The sequence below is a fragment of the Podarcis gaigeae genome, assembly GCF_964106915.1.
Source record: "Podarcis gaigeae genome assembly, chromosome: 14".
NCBI lineage: Eukaryota > Metazoa > Chordata > Lepidosauria > Squamata > Lacertidae > Podarcis > Podarcis gaigeae.
This window is the reverse complement of record NC_139690.1, coordinates 45,261,345-45,286,206: the sequence shown is the minus strand read 5'-3', so window position 1 is coordinate 45,286,206 and position 24,862 is coordinate 45,261,345. Positions and strand designations below refer to the sequence as shown.

General features: G+C 47.7%; 2 protein-coding genes across 5 annotated transcripts in view; one reads left to right on the top strand and one right to left on the bottom strand.

The window, feature by feature from the left end:
• Positions 1 to 24,862, bottom strand: part of LOC310831093 (myosin-11) — a 1,553,087-nt gene that overhangs the window by 1,431,147 nt on the left and 97,078 nt on the right. The gene's annotated exons all lie outside the window — the stretch shown is intronic.
• Positions 1,722 to 24,325, top strand: NDE1 (nudE neurodevelopment protein 1). Of its 4 annotated transcripts, none has more exons than XM_083711775.1 (9): positions 1,722 to 2,018; positions 9,749 to 9,859; positions 11,301 to 11,454; positions 15,326 to 15,474; positions 15,738 to 15,874; positions 17,625 to 17,801; positions 18,833 to 18,924; positions 20,089 to 20,216; positions 23,565 to 24,325. In XM_083711775.1, the coding sequence occupies exons 2-9, from the start codon at positions 9,774 to 9,776 to the stop codon at positions 23,605 to 23,607; spliced, it is 966 nt and encodes a 321-aa protein (XP_083567901.1). In that variant the 5' UTR covers positions 1,722 to 2,018; positions 9,749 to 9,773; the 3' UTR covers positions 23,608 to 24,325. The 4 variants fall into 4 exon arrangements, with proteins under 4 accessions (XP_083567901.1, XP_083567898.1, XP_083567899.1 ...); XM_083711772.1 differs by having other exon boundaries at positions 1,746 to 2,018; positions 23,304 to 24,325; XM_083711773.1 differs by lacking the exons at positions 1,722 to 2,018; positions 23,565 to 24,325 and adding exons at positions 7,263 to 7,470; positions 23,304 to 23,558.

The following is a 24,862-nucleotide window of genomic DNA, read 5'->3' as shown; positions in this document are numbered from 1 at the left end:
TAGGCAGTACACAAACCATACATTTAAAGTGCATGACTTTTCCCCAAATAATCCTGGGGACTGTAGTTTAAGGGTGCTGGGAACTCTAGTTCTTTTTGTTTCCCAGGATTCTCTGGGGGAAAGTCAAGTGCCTTAACGAAGATTAAATCTGTGTGTGCCGCCTTATATACAAGAGCAATTGGGTTTTTTAAAAAATAAATGGCTTCTGTAATGTTCTGAAACAATATATAAGTTTATGGATATTAATTGGAGGGGGGGCAGATAAGGCTACATCTGCAATAATGTGCAAAGGACCAGCCCAAGACATCTTGCATCTCAGTGTGGTGTAGTGGTTAAGAGCAGTGGACTCGTAATCTGGTGAACCGGGTTTGATTCCCCGCTCCTCCACATGCAGCTGCTGGGTGACCTTGGCCTAGTAACACATCTCTGAAGTCTCTCAGCCTCACTCACCTCACAGACAAAACAAAAAAATTCCTTCCAGTAGCACCTTAAAGACCAACTAAGTCAGTTCTTGGTATGAGCTTTCGTGTGCATGCACACTTCTTCAGATACACCTCACAGAGTGTTTGTTGTGGGGGAGGAAGGGAAAAGGAGATTTTTAGCCGCTTTGAGACTCCTTCGGGTAGTGATAAAGCGGGATATCAAATCCAAACTCCTCTTCTCTTCTTCACCCAAGACTGATCAAGTTCCTGAGGCAGAAATTCCCATATGCGGCCTCCCTGGCAGTAAAAATGCTGTGGTGATAAATTGAATGACTAACAATTTGCTTTTATTTTGTGACATCTAAAAGCAGCTGCCTGAGGGAGCCCATCTGCCTAATGACAGGGCAGACCCTGAATAGAGGCCTATCTTTCAGGGTTGTTGTAAGGCTTCTTGAATCCTTGTGGAGTTTTTCTTTTTATGCAAAATACTGTTGTGAGTTGCGGGTGTGTGTATGTGTAGCCTACATGATGCCTGAGTCCCTTCTAATTCCTAGATCCAGCAAGGCTTAAAATCAACGCCGGTCCTGAACACGTTTACTCAGAATTAAGGCCTGCAATGTTCAATGAGGCTTGTTGTTGTTGTTTAGTCCTTTAGTCGCGTCTGACTCTCCGTGACCCCATGGACCAGAGCACGCCAGGCACTCCTGTCTTCCACTGTCTCCCGCAGTTTGGTCAAACTCATGCTAGTAGCTTCGAGAACACTATCCCACCATCTCGTCCTCTGTCATCCCCTTCTTGTGCCCTCCATCTTTCCCAACATCAGGGTCTTTTCCAGGGAGTCTTCTCTTCTCATAAGGTGGCCAAAGTATTGGAGCCTCAGCTTCAGGATCTGTCCTTCCAGTGAGCACTCAGGGCTGATTTCCTTCAGAATGGATGCGTGTGATCTTCTTGCAGTCCATGGGACTCTCAAGAGTCTCCTCCAGCACCATAATTCAAAAGCATCAATTCTTCGGCGATCAGCCTTCTTGATGGTCAATGAGGCTTACTCCCGTGTAACTGCGTTGAAGTGTGCGCAGCCAAGCTGGCTGGAAGTCATTCGCATTCTGTCGGGTACACAACGCTTTAGAACCGCTCAACTAACACCAGCACTTTTGATCCGGAAAAGTAAGGCGTGAAAAGGACAGAATTCGGATTGTACCGCCCCGATTCCTCCTGCTCTTTTCTTCAATGATCTGGGCCGTTCCCCAAATCCCGCCCCCTCCCTACGTCATTCAAAACATTCCATTGAGAGGGAGGGAAGGAGGAAGGAATCAAAAGGGAAGAGAAGAGACACAAAACTTTCAACGTTCCAAGAGCAGCGTTCCACCGGGGCTGATTGGAGGAGCCCTGCGGAGCCGCGTGACCCGGCAGCCAATGGGAGTCCGCGCAGAGCCTGGTTGTAATGTTTCGGATCGGGCAAACGGGGCGAGCCGGTGCGAGGACTTTGCAGGCTGGTTGGTTTTTTTTGATCCGGAGCGGAACCGGAGCAGGAAGGCGGGCGGAGGCTGTTGCTGCCGGCGCGACTCTGCTTAAGTAGAAAAAAAGAGAAAATACAAGGTGAGCCAAGGGCTGGCTAGAGCTTTTGCCCGCAATCACTTGGACAACCCCCCCCCCCGCGAAAGAGCAGGCGAAAAGGGAAGTTGAGAAGGGAACAGAAACCCCGCGGGAGGGGTCCCTTAAAGATCGAGAGGAAGCCAGCAAATCTCTCCCCCCCCCCGCCGCCTTTCACTATGGATCCACTTTCTGAGCCACTCTTGTAGCCTCTGAGAGCTCCCAGTTGGTTTTTTTTTGGGGGGGGGGGGAGGACCTTTAAAGGTAAAAGAAAGAAGCCTCGCTTTCACACACCCCTCCGCCCCCACCCCGGGGGGGGGGGTCTTTCCCCACTGCCATTTGTACGCCCCGCTGGACTGAATTACGTACTGGATTCTTAATTTTTTTGCATTTATATCTCACCATTTCCCCCCCCCCCTTCCAAGAAGCCCAAGGGTGGCGTACGTGATCCCTCCCCCCCCATATCTATTCCCCACAACAGCCCTGCGAGGTAGGTGAGGCTGAGAGGCAGGTGCTTCCCCCCCCCCCCCAGGTCACAACTCACTGGGAGAGCTTCATGGTCCAAGAAGGTTGGGACCCTGAGGAGTCCCATTCTCTAACCCAGCCTTTCTCAACCTTGAATCGCCAGATGGGTTTTTTGGACTACAGTTTCCATCATGACCTAGTGAGAGGAGCCAGCAGTCAGGGATGATGGGAGTTGTAGTCCCAACAACACCTGGGGACTCCGGGTGGCGAAAGGCTGCTCTAACCACTATACAATACTGCTGTAGAGCAGCTTTCTCTGCGGCCATTTGCACTTGGAGAGGATCGGCACACTGCCTCTCCCCATAAGTGTGTAGTTTTGCATGTGAACATGGTTTTGATGCAATTGACCTGTTGTATGTGAGATGAAAATGTTCATTTCTAATGATTTCCTTTACTCTTCTCCTCCTAATAATAATAATAATAATAAAAAAAAATAATTGATCACTATCCCAGAAATAGCTTTGATCGGTGCATAAGTTAAAATAGGGGCTCTTACCTCCCACAAAAAAAACCACCTCCCCAGTTATGTCTAGCAAAAAGTTCTGTACAACTGGGGAGTCTTTACATCGGAGGCATTCTTTTTTTTAAAAAAAATGATATTTTATTAAGTTTTCACAATAAAAAAGTTATAAGACAATAAGAACACAAGAAAAAAATACAAAAGTACAAAAGTACAAAAATACAGACAATTGACATAAAAAATGAAAAACAAAAACAAAAATCCCTCTTTTTTAAAAAAATTCTCTAGTTAACTTATTTTCCTGACTTCCTCACGCCTCCCTTTTTTGTATTCCACTCAGAAGTTGATTCAGCAAATTCATTAACTTCAAACTTTCATCTTATAACCATCCACCTTACATAATCTTTTATCTTATTACTAGAACCCCTTCATTTCATTTCAATGTCATCAACATTCAAAAATTTTACAATGTTTCTGTAAATAGATTTTGAATTTCCTCCAATCTTCTTCCACCAACTCTTCTCCCTGGTCTCGAATTCTGCCAGTCATTTCCGCCATTTCCATATTTACATCCGAGGCATTCATCCACAATATCCTCCCCAGAGCATCTTTGAATATTGCATGCTGGGCTTCCTCTGATGAAGTGCAGGGTAGATTTTCAGCCTTGTCTGCCCTGTATGTTTAAAGCAGTATCATGCCATTTTAAGCAGCCCTGGCATCCCCTAAAGGATTCTGGGAGCTGTAGTTTGTTATGGGTGCTGGAAGTTGAGAGACCCATGTTCCCCTCCAAGAGTTTCCTAGGAAGAGGAATGGACTGGGAGTTGTAGTTTTGGGAAGGGAACAGGGGTCTCCTAACAACATCCATACCAAACTACAGCTCCCAAGGTTATTATTTGGGGGAGACGGACAGCCCCAAGTGTTTAAAGTGGTATGATACTATTTTGCATATATGGAGGCATTAAAGTAAAAGTGGGCCACAATTTGGAGGATGACAACAAGGGACCCCATAACCTGTTGGTGGGCTTCTGAACAAAAATTATTATAGGCTACCCTTTTAAGCACCTCACAGGGATTGAAGCTGGCAGATTTACAAGAAAATGCAAACCCCCTCACATTGCAAAACTACCCCACACTGCTGGAGGCCTCTAAATATCACTTTTGGGGATAGCAGGTGAGATAGATTCTGCGCTCTGCTTGCAGACTTCCGCTGCGAGAACAGAATGCTTGGCCTGATCCAGAATTCAGTTTCTTCTTATGTTCTTAACGCCATTGTAAAATTGCAAATTGGTTTCATAGAACTGTAGATGCACTCTACGTCGGGCTACCTTTGAAGGTGACCCGGAAACTGCCATTAATCCAGAATGCAGCAGCTAGATTGGTGACTGGGGGCGGCCGCCGAGACCATATAACACCGGTCCTGAAAGATCTTCATTGGCTCCCAGGACGTTTCTGAGCACAATTCAAAGTGTTGGTGCTGACCTTTAAAGCCCTAAACGGCCTCAGCCCAGTATACCTGAAGGAGCGTCTCCACCCCCATTGCTCTGCCCAGACACTGAGGTCCAGCTCCGAGGGCCTTCTGGCGGTTCCCTCATTGCGAGAAGTGAGGTTACAGGGAACCAGGCAGAGGGCCTTTTCGGTAGTGGCACCCACCCTGTGGAACGCCCTCCCATCAGATGTCAAGGAAATAAACAACTACAGTGGTACCTTGGGTTAAGTACTTAATTCGTTCCGGAGGTCCGTTCTTAACCTGAAACTGTTCTTAACCTGAGGTACCACTTTAGCTAATGGGGCCTCCCATTGCCGCTGCACCACGATTTCTGTTCTCATCCTGAAGCAAAGTTCTTAACCCAAGGTACTATTTCTGGATTAATGGAGTCTGTAACCTGAAGCGTCTGTAACCCGAGGTACCACTGTATTTTACTTTTAAAAGACAACTGAAGGCGGCCCTGTTTAGGGAAGTTTTTAATATCTGATGCTGTATTGTTTTTAATATTCGGTTGGAAGCCGCCCAGAGTGCCTGGAGAAACCCAGCCAGATAGGTGGGGTATAAATAAAAAAATATTATTATTATTATTATTATAATTATTATGAGTTGGAGGGGACTCCTGGGGTCCTCTAGTCCAACCCCCTGCAATGCAGGGATCTCAGCTAAAGCATCCATGACAGATGGCCATCCAGCCTCTGCTTAAAAACCTCAAAGAAAGGAGAGTTCACCACGTCCCGGGGGAGACCGTTCCACTGTCGAACAGCTCTTGCTGCCAGAAAGTCCTTCCTGATGTTTAGTCAGAATCTTCTTTCTTGTAACTTGAAACTATTGGCTTGAGTCCTACTCTCCAGAGCAGGAGAAAACAAGCTTGCTCCATCTTCTTCTTTATTTTTCTTAAATTTTATTTATTTCAAATTTTATAAGCAATACAAATTGAAAGAAATCAAACAAATAATACCAAAATAAAGAAGGAAGAAAGAAAAGAAAAAGAAAAAGAAAGAAAATAAGAAGGCAAACAATATTATTTTACTGATTGCTTTCTCCTCCTTCCACGTGACATCCTTTTAGATTTTAGAAGATGGCTATCATCTCTCCTCTTGTCCCAGCTAAACATACCCAACTCTCTCGACTGTTCCTCATATTGTTTTCTTTCTAGACCCTTGATAATCTTGGTCCCCGTCCTCTTAACACCTTCCAGTGAGCCAGTGTGGTGTAGTGGTTAAGAGCGGTGGACTCATAATCTGGGGAACCGGGTTCGCGTCTCTGCTCCTCCACATGCAGCTGCTGGGTGACCTTGGGCCAGTCACACTTCCTTGAAGTCTCTCAGCCTCACTCACCGCAAAGAGTGTTTGTTGTGGGGGAGGAAGGGAAAGGAGAATGTTAGCCGCTTTGAGACTCCTTTAAGGGAGTGAAAGGTGGGATATCAAATCCAAACTCTTCTTCTCTTCTTCTTCTTCCAGCTTGTCAATATCTTCCTTAAAATGTGGCACCCAGAACTGGACATAGTATTCCAGGTTTGGCCTGGCTAAGGCAGAATAGAGCGGTACTATAACTTCCCCTGATCTGCATGCTATACTTCTGTCGATGCATCCTAGAACAGTATTAGCTTTTTTGGGTGCTGCATCACACTGTTGACTCATGTTGAGCTTGTGGTTTGCTAAAACACCTAGATCAGGCACCCCAGCCTGCGGGCCTCCAGATGTGTTGGCCTACAACTCCCATGATCCCTAGCTAACAGGACCAGTGGTCAGGGATGATAGGAATTGTAGTCCAAAACATCTGGAGGGCCGAAGGAGGGGATGCCTGACCTAGATCCTGTTCACATGTACTGCTGGCAGCTGGTTCTTCCTGCCTAAGTGTGGAACCTCACATTTGTCCCTGTTGAAACGCATTTTGCTCATTTGGACCCAGTTTGAAATTCAGAACAGAGGAGAATGGACTCTGGAGCAGCGAGGTCCCTTTTAAACCGGTGACGCTTCCTGAGCCAGAGTCCTTCACCTGCTGCAGCTGTATGCTGTTATTTTCATCTGCTTATCTTAAGGAAGTACAGGTCATCCTATTAAATTAAGAAAATTCTAAGCAATTTACACACTAACAAGGACATGGGTAGGCAAACTGGATCTGGCCCAATCGCCTTCTAAATTCGGCCCACAGATGGAATCAGCGTGTTTTTACATGAGTAGAATGTGTCCTTTTATTTAAAATGCATCTCTGGGTTATTTGTGGGGCATAGGAATTTGTTCATATTTTTTTCCAAAATATAGTCTGGCCCCCCACAAGTTCTGAGGGACAGTGGACCGGCCCCCTGCTGAAAAAGTTTGCTGACCCCTGAACTAGGAATATACAGGTAGAAACAAATAACAGACTTTTTAAAATGTTGGGGTGGGATTTGCTGTTCCGATGACGTCCGTCGCCAGTTTCCCCCCAACTACGACTCGGACCAGACCCATGGAATTTAATGAGCCTAAGTTCATTAGCTGCAATGGGTCTACAGTGAGTAGGGCTAGAATTGGCTCCAGTCCTGAACATCCCTGCAACTGTTGCGTAGGGCACTTTTGAAAAGCGCTCCGCAAATATTAAAAAAGTAATTGTTTTGGAGAGGAAGTTGGTTTGGAGAAGTCCAGAATTGCTTAGTGGGACGTAGAACGCAAGCTGACATTCCTTCTCTCCCTGCACCTTCTGACTTGCGGTCTCCACCCACCAAAACTTCCAGTTCCTCTGTGACTCAGGCTTTGTTTTGTAATGTTTATGACCAGCTGTTCTACTTAAAGGAAGGAAGCTCCTCCTGGCTGTCTGCCTTCTGGATCCGTCTGTGTCTGAGTCTTTTTACGTTGGTGTCAATAGCAGAAGTTACTTGGTGTTTGTTGTGGGTCGATTGCCATTTTTATTTGGAACATTTTGTCACATTTACACCATACAGAGGTAGTTTGTTTCTCAAACGCCTTGGGACTCAAACAACTTGGAACCCAAACACTGCAAACCCAGAAGTAAGTGTTCCAGTTTGTGAACTTTTTTTGGAAGCCGAATGTGCTCCGTTTTGAGTGTTACGCTTCCAATTTGAGTACCACACTTCCGTTTTGATTGTTACACTGAGGTCTGTCTGTTTTTGCTATTTATTTTGCGTTTTTGTGGCTTTTTTGTTTGTTTATGTGACTGTGGGGAACCCAGTTCAGCTATTGATTCATTCATTGATTCATTGATTCATTGATTGATTGAGTGGCTGCAGTACATTGTTTATTGCTTTCATTTTTATGGTCTCGTTAGATAGTAAAATTCATGTTAAATTGCTGTTTTAGGGATTGTTTTTAAAAGTCTGGAACGGATTAATCCAGTTTGCATTACTTTCTATGGGAAAGTAATGTCAACTAAATTGCAAAGGGAGCTTGTAATTGGATTTGCGAGAGTCCATGACTTGCCAGCACTGCTGGGTTGGCGTTGGTTGAGTTGGGCCCTTCGCACGCTCTCCGTGGTCCTTCTGCGTGTCTGTGGCAGCCACATGTTCTTGCTTTCTATTTTTAACCTATGGTGTTTATTTTGAGTGTTGTTGGGAAAAAAAGTTTTATTTTTAGAAATATGCAAGACGTCCTTTAATCTTGCAAGGCAGCGACTTTGGGGCAGGGAGGGGCATATTGTTACTCTCTTTGTTATTGTGGTGTTCTGCTTTTTTATGCCTCGATCCTCGGGATATAAATTTAATAAAAAGAATGACTATATAGATAAGGTTAAATGGCCAAAAGTGAAAGAGTGTGTGTGTGTGTGTGTGTGTGTGTGTGAGAGAGAGAGAGAGAGAGAGAGAGAGAGAGAGAGCTTTTTATTAGTTTTCTTACTTAAGAAACACACACGATGAATTAACAAAAATAACAAAATATTAACAACAGAAAAAACATACATGCATCCATAAATCCCTTCAGCCTTTCTCAAGCTGTGGGTCCCCAGATGTTGTTGAACTACAACTCCCATCAGCCCTAGCTAGCAAGGCCAGAGCTCACAGATGATGGGAGTTGTAGTCCAACAACATCTGGGGACCCACAGGTTGAGAACCATGGCAAGTTAAATGGCCAAAAATGAATTTAGTTTAGTGGCTTTTTTTCTCCACTCTGAAGTTTATTCGGAAATAACATAGCTATACAGGGGTAGCTCAGTTGGTAGAGCACGTGACTCTTAATCTCAGGATCATGGGTTCGAGCCCCAAGTTGGGCAAAAGATTCCTGCATTGCAGGGGTTGGACTGGATGACCCTCAGAGGTCCCCTTCCAGTGCTACTCTTCTGTGATTTTATAGCAACAGAGGAAGCTGCTTTATATAGAGGCAGATCATTGGTCCATCAGATTGGTGTCAGACCGAAGTCTCTCCCAGCCCAACTTCGAGATGTCGGGGATTTGAACCTGGGGGCTTTGGCATGCAAGGCAGATTCTCTGCCGCTGAGCTAGGGGTCTCCCCCAAGAAGTCTCTCTCATTCAGTTCTGTAGGTCTTGCTCCTTTTGGGATTGCTGCGTAAAGCTCTGCAATGATTATCTACATGCATAAATAAGAAGGTATCTGAAGAAGTGTGCATGCACACGAAAGCTCATACCTAGAACTAACTTAGTTGGTCTTTAAGGTGCTACTGGAAGGAATTTTTTGTTTTGACTATGGCAGACCAACACGGCTACCTATCTGTAAATGCATAATAATAATAATAATAATAATAATAATAATAATAATAATACAGTGGTACCTCAGATTACATACGCTTCAGGTTACATACCCTTCAGGTTACAGACTCCACTAACCCAGAAATATTACCTTGGGTTAAGAACTTTGCTTCAGGATGAGAAGAGAAATCGTGCTCCGGTGGCGTGGCGGCAGCGGGAGACCTCATTAGCTAAAGTGGTGGTTCAGGTTAAGAACAGTTTCAGGTTAAGAACGGATCTCCGGAACGAATTAAGTACGTAACCAGAGGTACCACTGTAATAATAATTATTATTATAATTTTTTATTTATACCCCGCCTTTCCCGGTTCAAAAACCAGGCTCAGCAAATTTAACAACAAATTTAAAACATTTAATTGTAAAAGCAGCATAAAATACATTATAAAAACATGAATAAGAATAAAATTCAGAAATCAATTTAGGGGAAATAAGCATTAGATAATCCCCAGGCTCAGCATCTTTCCTTTATGCCGGCAACTGGGCATTGCATGAAGATTTGGTCAGCTATAGAAAAGTCTTTGGGTAGGGAACAAAATTCTCATTCCTGTCTTCTCCCCCTGCACCCCCCTTTGTAGGAAACGATGCTAGAGAGCCTCTACGATGAACGACTCTGAAAGGAAACAGTTTGGCTCAGTGGAAGAAGAAAGGAACCACTGGAAGGAGCTGGCTGCGAAATACAAGCAGTGGTAAAGCATTCAGATGTCCCTCTGTGATATGGGCAAGGTGGGGGGCTTTGCAACCCTGAAATGCTCACTTCTGTGCCATTGCTGAAATTGTAAGCCCCTCAGGGCAGGGACCAGTTAACTTATTATCGCCGGATTCCCTGACCGCAGCAGCTTAGGCCCCAACTGCATTATACATTTATTATACCGCTTTAAGCGGTCATGGCTTCCCCCATAGAATTTTGGGAACTGTAGTTTGCTGAGGGTGCAAAGAGTTGCTAGGAGAACCCCTGTTTCTCCTCATAGTGCTACAGTTCCCAGAATGGTTAGCGATCAATCCCTCTTTTCCAGGCCAGTGGCTGGAACCAAACTGAACTTGGCTTGCCGGTACGTCAGGAACCCAGAGGGGAAGTGAATCCTTTAAATTTGAAATTAGCAAGTTCTCTCTCCCCCCCCCCAGTGGAAATAAAGACACATGACACAATTACAGTGGTGCCCTGCAAGACGAATGCCTTGCAAGACGGAAAACCCGCTAGACGAAAGGGTTTTCCGTTTTGGAGGCACTTCGCAAAACGAATTTCCTATGGGCTTGCTTCGCAAGACGAAAAAACCGCAAGACGAAGAGACTCGCGGAACGGATTCTTTTCGTCTCGCGAGGCACCACTGTAAGGTTAATGGGCTAAATAAGGCCACAACTTTATTGGTTACAGGTGATGAGCGTTATTGGCTTAGGCATTGGTCCTAACCAACTATATCCGGCTTCAGCCTGTCTGCTAGAAGTCTGGGAAGGGTTAACCACCAGTGGGGGGAGTCCTGCTGATGCACATCAACGAGGAACTCCCCTGGGGTCACCGCTTGGGGGCGTGCCTTAGGCCCCCACCTCCCTAGGCTTCAGACAGGGCCACGCCCCCCCCCCGAAATCCTTTATCGGACTACCCTTCAATATGCGGGGGAGGTGATGGCGTTACTCCCCTCTTCCATCTACAGAACAATACCAATGCCTAATACCCAGAAATGCCAATACCCAGAAAGTTGTGACGATTTGCTACGAGGTAGGCGAAAACCAAGCGGCTGGTGCCAATTTGCCAAGTGGGAAAATTCCTACCAGGCCCCTCAATGGCAACCAGTCAAGCTCCATAGCAAGGTCAAGGAACGAAAACCTTATAGGACGGGAGGGTGGGAAAAGCAGGAACAGATGGCAGGTGGGAAAGAGGGGGATCCCTGGCCATGTCCTGGTTTAAATAGGGCAGGCCACACCCCCAGAGCCAGCCGATTGGCTGGCCAGGAGGTGACGCAACCGGGAATCCCCCCCCAATCGCGCGTTGGCTGGGTTTCAGCCGTCGCGCGCGTGGTGGGGCCCTGACGACCGCAATCCCACCTCCTCTGCAGGGCGGAAGTGGCTTTGCGGAATTTGTAGCGGTGAGGAGGGCGCTGACTCTGAGCCTGGCTTTGTCGCCCCCTCCAGCGCTGAGAACGCCCAGGAGGAGCTTCGCGAGTTTCAGGAAGGGAGCCGTGAATATGAGGCCGAACTCGAGGCGCAGCTGCAGCAGGTGGAGTCGCGGAACAAAGACCTCCTCTCGGAAAACAGCAGGCTGAGGATGGAGATTGAGTTGGTCAAGGTGAGGCGTCGGAGCCTCCAGGCTCAGCAGCAGTTATACCACTGCGTACCGGTTTTCTGGCGGGCAGAAACCACGAGGGTGTGTTTGTGTGTGGATTCCTGCCTTCCTGCGGACGTCCAGCTGGCATCAGATTTTGTTCTATAGTGGGGACCATGATGCTGATCTAGCCAGACCTTCAGTCTTGAGTTCTGTTAGCTCAGTTGGTTAGCGCATGATGCTGATAGTGCCAAGGTTGCAGGTTCGAGCCCACCTTGGATCAAATCTACGCTTCCAGGTGCCATAAGAAAGCTGCAGACATAGTGCAGGATAATACGCACCCCAGAAATGATCTCTTTCAGCTTCTGCCTTCTGGAAGAAGGTACAGGGCTATAAAGACTAGAACTAGCCGCCTGAGAAACAGTATCTATTCAAATGCGATTTTGGTTTTAAATGCAGTGTAAGGTAGTCTCTATGGGAATATATTGTATTTAATTATGGGGTATCAGAGTTTCTAGGGGGCTAACCAAGCTGGGATAGCAGGCCTGTTGGTTTTTGAATGTCTGATGTAGATTTTTTCAATTTTGTTGTTCTGTATGGGACAATGACAATAAAGAGGATTGTATCGTATTGATCCCTACACGGGGCAGCTGCATATTCCTGCATTGCAGGGAGTGATGGTCCTCAGGGTCCCTTTCAACTCTAGATTTCCATGAGTCTATGATCCTGCAAAGGGACGTGGGTGGCGCTGTGGGTTAAACACAGAGCCTAGGGCTTGCCAATCAGAAGGCCGGCGGTTCGAATCCCCGCAACGGGGTGAGCTCCCGTTCTTCGGTCCCTGCTCCTGCCAACCTAGCAGTTCAAAAGCACATCAAAATGCAAGTAGATAAATAGGTACCGCTCTGGCGGGAAGGTAAATGGAGTTTCGGTGCGCTGCTCTGGTTCGCCAGAAGCGGCTTAGTCATGCTGGCCACGTGACCCAGAAGCTGTTACGCCGGCTCCCTTGGCCAGTAAAGCGAGATGAGCGCCGGAACCTCAGAGTTGGCCACGACTGGACCTAATGGTCAGGGGTCCCTTTACCTTTAGTGAATGCAGATATTTTTTAGGGGGGCTGAGCTATGTGTGGGGTTCGGAGTGTGAGTTTGGTCCTGCCAGGTCCCTGACCCTCCTGCTTTGGGGCCGACCTGCTATAAAAAGAGACAGACATTACAGCGTAGGGGTTAGAGCGTTGGACTAGGACACAGGAGAGACCAGGGTTCAAATTCTCTCTTAGCCTCGGGCCAGTCGCTGCCTCTCAGCCTGACCTACTGCGCAGGGTTTCTCTTTGGGTAAATCCTGCACATCCTCTTGAATTCCTCAGAGAAAAACAGCAGGGCAGGAATGCAATAAATAAACGAAAGCCCAGGGTGGGGTGGGGCTGAATGGATGTGGTTTATCCCTGCCTTGCCCCAAGGCAGAAATGCTTTTCCGCGGGAGGCGAAACTCTCCTTACAATTGGCTCATTCATCCCTCCGAGCCAAAGAACAGCATCATCGCCCAGGAAGGGAAAGGACAGAGGGGCTATTGATGCTCCGACCAGCTGGGTGGCCTGTTCCAGCTGGGTGGTGGCAGAGCAGGCCAGGTGCCGGGTGCGAATTCTGTGTTCAAGGGTCAGCCTTCTCCAGCAACGGGCTCCGAGGACGTGAGCCAGAATCTGGGTAGCCACCCGAGAGCTTGCCAGGCCACCCAAGTGTGTGTGTTTCGCAGGACTGACCGCAGAGTTTGCAGCAAGAGGAGTCTGGGGCAAAGGAGCATTTTTCCTGCAGAAATCCCCATGTCATTACGCAGGGACTCGCTGTTGGGCAGGGCTGAGCCAACTCCAAAAACTGCATCAGTCGGGCCCAAAACAGAGAGCCTTCCCCACTTTGTTTTTTTATGTGTTTCTATGAAGTTGAGGGTTTGGGGCTTTTTGACTTAGAAGAGACTGTAAATTCCTTTTTGGCGATAAAATTAATTTGCCCGTTGCTCATTACCTTCCATTTCTTACTGGTATTGTAAAAGGTGTTGCATTTGGCTCAATATAAAAAGCACGATGGGTTGAAAATGCTACCAACATTAAGATAACTTAAACAGTGTAAATAAGTTTTGGTGGATGTAATAATGGAACACCAAATAGCTCAGTTTTGTAAAATACAGTGTAAAATACGGTTTTTGAACTTAATCTGCTCCGTAAGTCCGTTCTTAAACCGAAACCATTCTTAAAGCGAGGCACGCTTTCCCTAATGAGGCCTCCCGCCGCCGGTGCCCATCCACCATTCGGATTCTGTTCTTAGACCAAGGTAAAGTTCACAAACCAAGACACTACTTCGGGTTTTGCGGAGTTCGTAAACCAAATCGTTCGTAAACAGGGCTGTTCTTAAACCGAGGTACCACTGTATGCAGGGATTTATGGAATGCAAAATAAGAAGGGAAGTCATTGATGTATAAAGGAGTACAGTGGTACCACTGGTTGTGAACAGGATCCGTTCCGGAGGCCCGTTCGCAACTTGAAAAGCCTGCAACCTGCAGCGCCGTATCTGCCCAGGTGCGCGGCGTGATTTGGCGCTTGTGCGCATGCGCGAAGCGTGATTTAACACTTCTGCACATGTGCGAGTGGCGAAACCCAGAAGTAACCCTTTCCGGTACTTCCGGGTCGCCGCGGGACGTAATCTGAAAGAACGTAACATGAAGCAAACGTAACATGAGGTATGACTGTACTTTCAACTGTACTTTCAACAGATTAGAGAACTGGGCCAAAACAAACAAGATGAACTTTAACAGGGAGAAATGTAAAGTATTGCACTTGGGCAAAAAAATGAGAGGCACAAATACAAGATGGGTGACACCTGGCTTGAGAGCATTTCATGTGAAAAGGATCTAGGAGTCTTGGTTGACCACAAACTTGACATGAGCCAACAGTGTGACGCGGCAGCTAAAAAAGCCAATGCAATTCTGGGCTGCATCAATAGGGGTATAGCATCTAGATCAAGGGAAGTAATAGTGCCACTGTATTCTGCTCTGGTCAGACCTCACCTGGAGTACTGTGTCCAGTTCTGGGCACCACAGTTCAAGAAGGACACTGACAAACTAGAACGTGTCCAGAGGAGGGCAACCAAAATGGTCAAAGGCCTGGAAACGATGCCTTATGAGGAACGGCTAAGGGAGCTGGGCATGTTTAGCCTGGAGAAGAGGAGGTTAAGGGGTGATATGATAGCCATGTTCAAATATATAAAAGGATGTCGCATAGAGGAGGGAGAAAGGTTGTTTTCTGCTGCTCCAGAGAAGCGGACACGGAGCAATGGATCCAAACTACAAGAAAGAAGATTCCACCTAAACATTAGGAAGAACTTCCTGACAGTAAGAGCTGTTCGACAGTGGAATTTGCTGCCAAGGAGTGTGGTGGAGTCTCCTTCTTTGGAGGTCTTTAAGCAGAGGCTTGACAACCATATGTCAGGAGTGCTCTGATGGTGTTTCCTGCTTGGCAGGGGGTTGGACTCGATGGCCCTTGTGGTCTCTTCCAACTCTATGATTATATGATTTCTATGATTCTATATAAAACAGAAAATACAATAAAAAACTATATCTATCATCTATCTATCTATCTATCTATCTATCTATCTATCTATCATCTATCATCTATGAAATTCCCTCTGCTTCTTCCCGCAGAGGACTTTCTGGGAACTAGCAAGGGCCGCGCTGGAGGCCAGGTTCCCACAATACATGGGATGCTCTTGGATTTGTTAAAGCTAAGCAGGGTCCGGCGTGGTTTCAGATTGGAAGGGGGACCCGCGTGTTGAGATTCCTGCATTGCGGGGGGTTGGGCTAGATGACCCTCGGATCCCTCCCAACTGTGCCAACTCTGTGATTCTGCAATTAGGAGAAGATCACGACCCAGCACTCCGAAGGCTACCAGCAGATCTCCACCCTGGAGGAAGAGCTTGCCCAGACAAGGGCCGTCAAAGACCAGCTGCAGAAATACATCCGAGAGCTGGAGCAAGCCAACGATGACCTGGAAAGAGCCAAGAGGTACTGACCCAAAGGAGGTTCCCTTGTAGTGGGTGGCGAAGCCTGGCCTCCCACCCCAAGGGTTTGGACAGGACCTTTCTTAGCCCAGGGGCCGCATTCCCTTGTCGGGGACTTTCTGGGGGCCGGGTTTGAGGAGGCTCAAAGCGAAAGCTGGCAGCTTGCCGGATTGGAATTTGAACCCAAGTCTACTCAGCCTGACCTCGGTTCCTTTATTAGGTTGCTGAGTGTGCTCATTCTAGCGCCATCTTTCTCCTTCTCTGCAGAGCCACAATAATGTCTCTGGAAGACTTTGAGCAGCGCATGAACCAGGCCATTGAACGCAACGCCTTCCTGGAGAGCGAGCTGGACGAGAAGGAAAACCTCTTGGAATCGGTGCAGCGGCTGAAAGATGAAGCCAGAGGTTAGGAAAGGGCTGGGTCTTCGTTTGCCTCCTCTTTTTTTTCTTTTCTTTTTAAATGAAATTTGTTTGGTTTTTCAGATTGAAGTTTTGCAATCACATATCCAGCATACAACATAAAAACTAGATTCCAAGGAATCTCCTGAAGTTCCCTCCTCTGCTTTGTGGGTCCTAACTGTTAATCATTTCCTCCTGCATCTTTTATAATACAGTGGTACCTCGGGTTACAGACGCTTCAGGTTACAGACTCCGCTAACCCAGAAATAGTACCTCAGGTTAAGAACTTTTTCTTCAGGATGAGAACAGAAATCATGCTCCGGTGGCGCGGCAGCAGCGGGAGGCCCCATTAGCTAAAGTGGTGCTTCAAGTTAAGAACAGTTTCAGGTTAAGAACAGACCTCTGGAACAAATTAAGTACTTAACCCGAGGTACCACTGTCATCCAGATCTTTTCTCTTTGCATTGTACCCAAGATTCACCCTTAAGCCACAAGTGATATTCCAACCCTACTAACAATTTTAATGGTTTACAATGATCTTTAGGATAAGTTATAAGTTTTCCCCAACCCTCTCCTTGGCTTAAGGCAAAAAAATTCATCGCAAACCACTTTCTCCCGAGTCACACCATTGCTCTGTCCAGCTCAGGGTTGCCTGCACTGACTCGCAACCCTCTCTCCCCGGTTCCAGGCCGGGAGTCTCTTCCCAGCGCTGCTGGGAGTTGAACCCGCTGCCTGCAACGCAGACTCTCAGCCTGCGCTTCCATTTTTATCCCACCTTTTCGTGCTGCCAATGAGCACAAGGGGGCATCCGTGGGTCTCCCCTACCCTCCCCATCCCTGTTTTATCACCGCAACAACCCTGTGAGGGAGGTTAGGCTGAGAGACACTGGCGGCCCAAGGTCACATGGCGACCTGCGCAGCTGAACGGGGATTCGAACCCAGGTCCTAGTCCGACACTTGAACCCTTTGCTGGCTCTCTTTTGCGCTTGGGATGGAAGAGGCTCCTAGGGAACCCCTTTCCACTGTAGAGGGATGGATCCCTCAAAAAGAACTGCCGTTGCTCTTCATTTCCCCCCTTCATAGAATCATAGAGTTGGAAGAGACCACAAGGGCCATCGAGTCCAACCCCCTGCCAAGCAGGAAACACCACCAGAGCACTCCTGACATATGGTTGTCAAGCCTCTGCTTAAAGACCTCCAAAGAAGGAGACTCCACCACACTCCTTGGCAGCAAATTCCACTGTCAAACAGCTCTTACTGTCAGGAAGTTCTTCCTAATGTTTAGGTGGAATCTTCTTTCTTGTAGTTTGGATCCATTGCTCCGTGTCCGCTTCTCTGGAGCAGCAGAAAACAACCTTTCTCCCTCCTCTATGCGACATCCTTTTATATATTTGAACATGGCTATCATATCACCCCTTAACCTCCTCTTCTCCAGGCTAAACATGCCCAGCTCCCTTAGCCGTTCCTCATAAGGCATCGTTTCCAGGCCTTTGACCATTTTGGTTGCCCTCCTCTGGACACGTTCCAGTTTGTCAGTGTCCTTCTTGAACTGTGGTGCCCAGAACTGGACACAGTACTCCAGGTGAGGTCTGACCAGAGCAGAGGTCTGACCCTTACAAGAGAGAAAAGGGAAGATGGGTGCAACCATCAGATTTGTGATTTAGGGATGTCTCCCTTTTTCAACCTAACTGTGCCAAACGAATGGGAAGAGAACAGTGGCTAGCGCTGTCCGTCATGCCCCTCTCCTCTTCCCTTCCAGATTTACGGCAAGAGCTGGCTGTGCAGCAGAAGGAGAAACCGCGGGCCTCCGTAGAAGATTCGCTGGAAGTAGATCGGATGGACACAGCAGTCCAGGCCACTTCCTCTGTGCCTTCCACCCCTGTAGGCCATCGGGGGCTCAGCACTGGAATAAGCACCCCAGGAACACCCAGAAGAGGTATGTCTTATTTTTATTATTTAATTTATATACCCAGTTTTAAGACGTAACTCCCTTTTCAGCCATCTAACATCAGGCCCGGGTTGTGCAACAGCTCCCCCTTGTGGGCACTTAAAGCAGCAGCTGCACAGTGCGTTTTACTATACTTTAATGCGGCCCAATTCACTCTACAGTCGTACCTTGGAAGTCGAACGGAATCCGTTCCAGAAGTCCGTCCGACTTCCAAAACGTTCGGAAACCAAAGCTCGGCTTCCGATTGGCTGCAGGAAGCTCCTGCAATGGGAAATCCCTCCGTCCGGGGAAATCCCTGGCCAATCAAGTACCTGTATATGCTGCTCTGTCATGAATTTCTTCACCACTTTTGATGTGTGACAGGGGGCTAGGTCCTGCTGCAATATCCCAGCACCGTCAGGATACCTCTTTTCCAGCTCTGGAATAACTCTCTTTCGTAGAACCTCAATATATTGTGGCGAGCGCATCATTCCTTCTGTTGGCTGCCGGCTTCCGACACCAGAATGATCAACTGACTTTCTATGTTTGTTTTCAGTACAGGATTGCTATGTTTCAGTTAATTTTCACAAGGGTACAGTGGTGCCCCGCAAGACGAACGCCTCGCAAGACGGAAAACCCGCTAGACGAAAGGGTTTTCCGTTTTGGAGGCGCTTCGCTAAACGAATTTCCCTATGGGCTTGCTTCGCAAGACAAAATGTCTTGCGAGTTTTTCCGACTTTTCCCCTCCCCCCCCTTTTTCTAAGCCGCTAAGCCGCTTATCAGCTGATCCACTAAGCCGATAAGCCGCTAAAAGCCGCTAATAGCGCTAATCCGCTAAGGTGTCAATGGGCTTGCTTCGCAAGACGAAAAAACCGCTAGACGAAGAGAATCGCGGAACGGATTCTTTTCGTCTTGCGAGGCACCACTGTATAGCGTTGAGGGCTAGTCACTTGCTGAGTCGGCTTACGTTCCAAGGGTGCAGAATTTCTGCCTGGCTCTTTTTGTACTATTTGTGTGAATGAAGATCTCCTTTCCTAAAGGTCTTGAGGACAGCTACAGCGCAACTCCGCTTACACCAGCTGCCCGAATATCTGTGCTAAACATTGTGGGAGATCTCCTCCGGAAAGTTGGGGTGAGTACTTGGGGCCTGTTTGCCCTGGCCCCGTTGGAATACAGGGCCAGTTGAAAGCTGTAGGATGAAGGACATTTTAAGAAATCAATTCGGCCCTTCCCAGATCAATGTGTAATTATTTTTGACAATTATACCCCACATTTTATGCCCTCCAGGGAGCTCAAGGCAGCACACTTCTTGCCTCTATAGCCCTGGTCAGCAACTAGATTTGAATCAACAGCTTTTTTGCCATAATAATAATAATAATAATAATAATAATAATTAATAATTTATTTATACCCCACCCATCTGGCTGGGTTTCACCAGCCATTCTGGGCAGCTCCCAAAAGAATATTAAAATAACCTAAACTTTAAAAGCTTCCCTGAACAGGGCTGCCTTCAGATGTCTTCTAAAAGTCTGGGAGTTGTTTTTCTCTTTGACATCTGGTAGGAGGGCGTTCCACAGGGCGGGCACCACTACCGAGAAAGCCCTCTGCCTGGTTCCCTGTAACTTGGCTTCTTGCAGGGAGGGAACCGCCAGAAGGCCCTCAGAGCTGGACCTCAGTGTCTGGGCAGAACGATGGGGGTGGAAACACTCCTTCATGCATACTGGACCTAGGCTGTTTAGAGCTTTAAAGGTCAGAACCAACACTTTGAATTGTGCTCGGAAACGTACTGGGAGCCAATTTAGGTCTTTCAAGACCAGTGTTATATGGTCTTGGCTGCCGCCTCCAGTCACCAGTCTATCTGTCGCATTCTGGATTAGTTGTAGTTTCCAGGTCACCTTAAAAAATGAGAATGTTGCTGGGACCGCCACGGGTGTGTTTTGTGGGGCGAAAGCTGGCAGATCCGCCCCCCCCCCCGGTGTGAGTTTCCCGTGTACTCTCCTTCCATGTACCCCCTCCCCCAAAAAAACCTCCAGTGTGCTCGGATAGCTCAGTTGAGGGTTCAAGCCCCACTTTGGGCAAAAGATTCTTTCATTGTCAGGGGTTGGAGTCGGTGATGCTTAGAGTCCCTTCCAACTATGCAGTTCTGTGAAAACTGATTTGCTCACGAGCCATTAAGACCTGGAACCCTGTTTCCCCACCTGACCTGGTCCATGCCAATTAACGGATATGCTCTCTGCTTCCCCATCTCTCTTTCCTGGGGCTTCCGAACTGAAACTAACTTTGCCTTTGCTTCTAGGCCCTGGAATCGAAGCTGGCTTCATGTCAGAACTTGGTGTACGACCGGGCTCCGTACCGAAGCCCTGCGCCCCCCCAGGTCCACATGGTACATGATAGGCGGCTGAGCGGCCCCTACGGACCCCCGGGGTGAGTGTTTGCTTTCACGTCTTCAGAGAGTCTTAAGTCAGGGCTTGACGGGGGTGGCGGGTTCGAGAGAGATGGTCAAGGTGATTTGTCTGGTTGTGGCGTCGAGGTTACAGGGAAACGGCCGAGAGCTCGATGATCTGGGAGGGAAAGACCTTGGGAGGTTCAAGACAGGCAGAAGGAAGTCCTCTGTGCAGCGTGGAGTTTAGCTGTGGAACTCCCTGCCACAGGAAGCTGCAAGGGCCGTCAACCTAGATGGCTTGAGAAGAGGATTAGGCAGATTAATGGCAGGAAGGCTGTCAGTTACTACTGGGCACAGAGACTATGCTGTTCATCTGTTGCTGGAGGCAGAAGTGCACCTGATTATCAGTTGCTAGAAGCCACAGGAACAGGAGAGAACTCCTGCGTTCAAATCCTGCTTGCCTAGGCTAGATGGGTGGGATCCAACAGGCTCTTTTTAAGTTCCTAGGGTTTAGCAGAGCATCTGTTGTGTTCACAAGTGGAGGCTGGCACCCATTAGGGACCAGTAAGGCAGCAGACAGGGACGCCCTGGTCTCCCAGTTCTCCCAGTACACGGCAACCACACTGGTTCTCACGCAGGGGGGAGAGAAAAGGGAAGGCTATGTTTTCAGCCAGTCTGCACATAGCCTATCGAAAGCCCTTTTAAATGTGTTGCAGAAGGGGGAATTAATTGGTTTGCTTTTATTTTTATTCTGTATTGTGTCTTTTGTATACTGTCATTTTATGTTGTGAACTGCCCTGAGATTTACAGGCATAGGGTATAGTATATAAAATTTAATATAATAATAATAATAATAATAATAATAATAATAATAATAATAATAATAATTAATAATAATAATCAGCTGTGGAAGTGCCAAATATGGTAGCTGGTGAGATAAATCTGTACCTTGGAGGTGTGTTTGCTGCGGCAGCTTATTCCTAGATTTACCTCTACAGAGGGGTGTGGGGCATCTGGTATTTGAGCTTTAGCCAGCAATAGTTTAGTATTTTAACTTGCTTTCACATGAGCTGCGGTTTACAGCTGTGGCCCCCTCGGCTCAGGTGGGGAGGGGAATATACCATGCGGAGGATTCTGGGACTGGTTGCCTCTCCTTCTCTGCAGCTGGAATTTGGAAGTGTTAAACCAAAAAGCTTTAAACTTGCTTGCTTGCCTTTGCATAATTTTCACTCTTCCCGGTGCAAGCCTTGGGCCTGGATCTGTCCAGCAGAGGGTATCCAGCCAGGTGATACAGGCTGAGAGTTGCTTGTTTTGCTTGCTTGCTCATTATGTCAGCGGAAGAGAACGCAGCGTTATGTAACTGGGCTGGGCCCGTTTTTAAATGTTACATAACCTAAATTGCCCCAGCTTCCTCTCCAGTTTGGCTGAAGTCTCCAACACATCTACTTGTCTGAATACTTGGTGGCGCTGTGGGTTAAACCACAGAGCCTAGGGCTTGCCGATCAGAAGGTCGGTGGTTCGAATCCCCGCGACGGGGTGAGCTCCCGTTGCTCGGTCCCTGCTCCTGCCAACCTAGCAGTTTGAAGCACGTCAAAGTGCAAGTAGATAAATAGGTACAGCTCCAGCAGGAAGGTAAACGGCGTTTCCGTGTGCTGCTCTGGTTCACCAGAAGCAGCTTAGTCATGACCTGGCCACATGACCTGGAAGCTGTATGCCGGCTCCCTCGGCCAATAAAGTGAGATGAGCGCCACAACCCCAGATTCGGTCACGACTGGACCTAATGGTCAGGGGTCCCTTTACCTTTACCTAGGCAAGGGGGTCGGATGGCACCTGTGGGTGCAACGACGCCTTTGAGGTCTTCTCCTGGTACACCTAACACATTTGGGGCCCCTGCCCCTTTGGCCATGGGGTGGCAAGCTTGTGAGAACCCCTTTTCTCCCTTGGAAAAGACATAGAGCCGAAGGAGGGAGTTTGAAGAGAGACGCTCTTTCCCACTTCCTTTGTCAGCTCTATGCCCTTGTCGAAGTTCAGTTTGCTTCTCCCAGATTCAACTTTCCCCCAGATTCCTTGGGGAAGCCGAGTGTGTTTTTTCTCTTTCTGATTCTTGGGGAAAGGAGAGAGGAAAGTGATCCGAGACAGCCCACAGCGCTCACTCAAAAATCCAAATGTGCCCATAGACCTAAAAGCGTTGGTAGTGACCCCTGACCTGGCCAATTCCAACATTTAATATTGGCTAATTGGAGCCTCCATGTTGGCGTGCAGTCTACCTGCAAAAGAGCAAACCTGTTGGCACACACAGCAGCACACACAACTCTTTCCTTCAGGTTTTGCCTGGTGGTGGTTGGAAATGCTAGATTAGATGGGACCTCCGATGAAGCTGAGCCTTTCCCAGGCTCTGTCCCCCTCCAGATATTTGGTGGACGGCACTTCCCATCATCGCTGACCACTGGTCACGCGGGCTGCCGTTTCTGGGACTTGGAAGTCCAAAATATCTGGCGGTCCACAGGCTGGGAAGAGTTGCTGGGCTGCTTTAGTACAGTGTTGCCTCGCAAGACAAATGCCTTGCAAGACGGAAAACCCGCTAGACGAAAGGGTTTTCCGTTTTGGAGGCGCTTCGCAAAACGAATTTCCCTATGGGCTTGCTTCGCAAGACGAAAATGTCTTGCGAGTTCCTGCGGGGTTTTTTCCCTTTTCCCCCCCTTTTCCTAAGCCCTAAGCCGCTTATCAGCTGATCCGCTGATAAGACGCTTATCAGCTGATCCACTAAAAGCCGCTAAACCGCTAATAGCGCTAATCCGCTAAGCTGTCAATGGGCTTGCTTCGCAAGACAAAAAAACCGCTATACGAAGAGCCTCACGGAATGGATTAATTTCGTCTTGCGAGGCACCACTGTATTGTGTGTGTTTGTGAAGCAAGGCTAAAACCCATTCCTGCTTGATCAGTCACTATTGCCATCAAAACAATGAGGACTACCAGCTTGGCTGTTGAAACTTAATATTTCCTCCTACCCTTCACAAATTCTGGTGCTTCCTTTCTGTGTTTTCCCCGGCTGCCATAAGTCATAACCCCTCTTGCATTTGTATGCTTAATGCCTATTCCTTCCCTGCACCCCACCCCTGTTTCAACAGGATGGTTAAGAGGCTGGATTTAGGGACGCGGCCATCAAATCTAGCAAGGCCATAGGGCCTTCCTCCGCAAGGAGTAGTTCAGATGCTTCTCTGAGGAACCGCCAGCCCAGAGTGCCCTTCTCCTGTGGGGTGGAAAATTTGGTTTCTTTTCCTGCCTTTAATGGGAATACTAACCCTCACTTTTGGCCACTCACTTGAGATAGGAGACTTGCAGAAATGCAGTTGTACTCAGAGACCATTAACTGCGTCTTGTTCCACCAGACTGGGACTCGTCCCCACCCCACAAGCCTGGCGGTTTCTGTGATGCAGGAGATCCACACACAGAAGACTTGCTTGGAAGATCCATCGCAAAGACCTGCCTTGAGGCCCCGGCTGGGATGAATGACACCAGGAACTGTAAGGCCCAGAACGTTGGGTGGAGCCACGTCCCATTGCACCGATGGAAAGATGAACTGAACTCCTTCAAGCTTGCACATAATGCTGTGTCTTCTGCTAGAAGATGATGGATGGCATCCGTGTCGCATCAGAGCCAATCTTCCACCGGAACGCAGCATTGCTGGGCCATAAATCTTAATAACAAATCCAGCTGGTGAAGGAAAACGGCTGCTTAGGAGAAGATTTCTGAAGGGGGCAAGATGTTTCCCTTCCTTTTTTTCTGCCCATACTTTGTCCTGAATTAATGTGAGGCTGTGCTTAGCTGGGAGAGTCCCACCAGGAACCATTTTCCTTGACTAGAGGATTTTAAGCTTGGTTTGGCAGCCGAGCCATCTCAGCTCGTCAAACGCCTTTTGTTAAGTGCTTTCTGCAATTGGAGCAAAGTCACACCACCTCTTACTTTGCCAGTGGTGGTTGGGGACGGTGGTATTTTTAAAAAAACACACCCGCACACAGCCCTTAAAGCCAGCTGCACGTTTGGAAGAGGAAATAAGAGGTCCTGCATTTTTAGGGAGGAAATGTGCTTAAGAATTTGAAATCTCATGCATTGATGTTGCATCGTTGTTTATAAAGTTTTGGAATTCAAAGTCTCGATTGTGTTTGTAAAGCAGCAGTGTTTGCATTGCATGGAATCTGGGAGGGACCGACATGGTTGGGTTAAAATTTCCCATTAGTCTTTGGTCCACTAACTGAACTCGTCGACAGATGTGCAACCCACATCTTTTCAGGAGCCTTGGGATTTGGGGCTGTGGAGAGAAATCTCAGATTCTACCCTTGAAATATGCAGTATTGCTGACTGCAGAATTTAAACATGTCAGAAAGTCCTTTGGGTGGCAGGGACTGGCTGTATGAGGAGAATGGTGTTTTATGCCATTGGAGGGGTAAAAATGTAACAACTTACTGTTCCTTTTCATTTTGCCCTCTGTGTGTTCCCAACCCTCCCTGCTTATGGCATTCCACCACCAGTTAGAGCCTCTTTAATCTTCTGGAAACTTACTTTTGGAAACTGTTATTTTTTGTTCCTTTGAAGGAGATTGAGTACACATTTTACAGTTTAGTGTTCAGTTGGCAACACCACGCTGCCAGAAGCTCACCCGAAAAACACCAGTCAGAATTAGGAGCAT

Bases quoted from the DNA above. Each gene is read 5' to 3' on its own strand.
- NDE1 (XM_083711772.1), top strand. From the start codon at position 9,774: ATGAACGACTCTGAAAGGAAACAGTTTGGCTCAGTGGAAGAAGAAAGG. The intron at 11,455-15,325 runs GTGAGGCGTCGG...TTCTGCAATTAG, and splicing joins TGGAGATTGAGTTGGTCAAG to GAGAAGATCACGACCCAGCA. The intron at 15,875-17,624 runs GTTAGGAAAGGG...CTTCCCTTCCAG, and splicing joins GCTGAAAGATGAAGCCAGAG to ATTTACGGCAAGAGCTGGCT.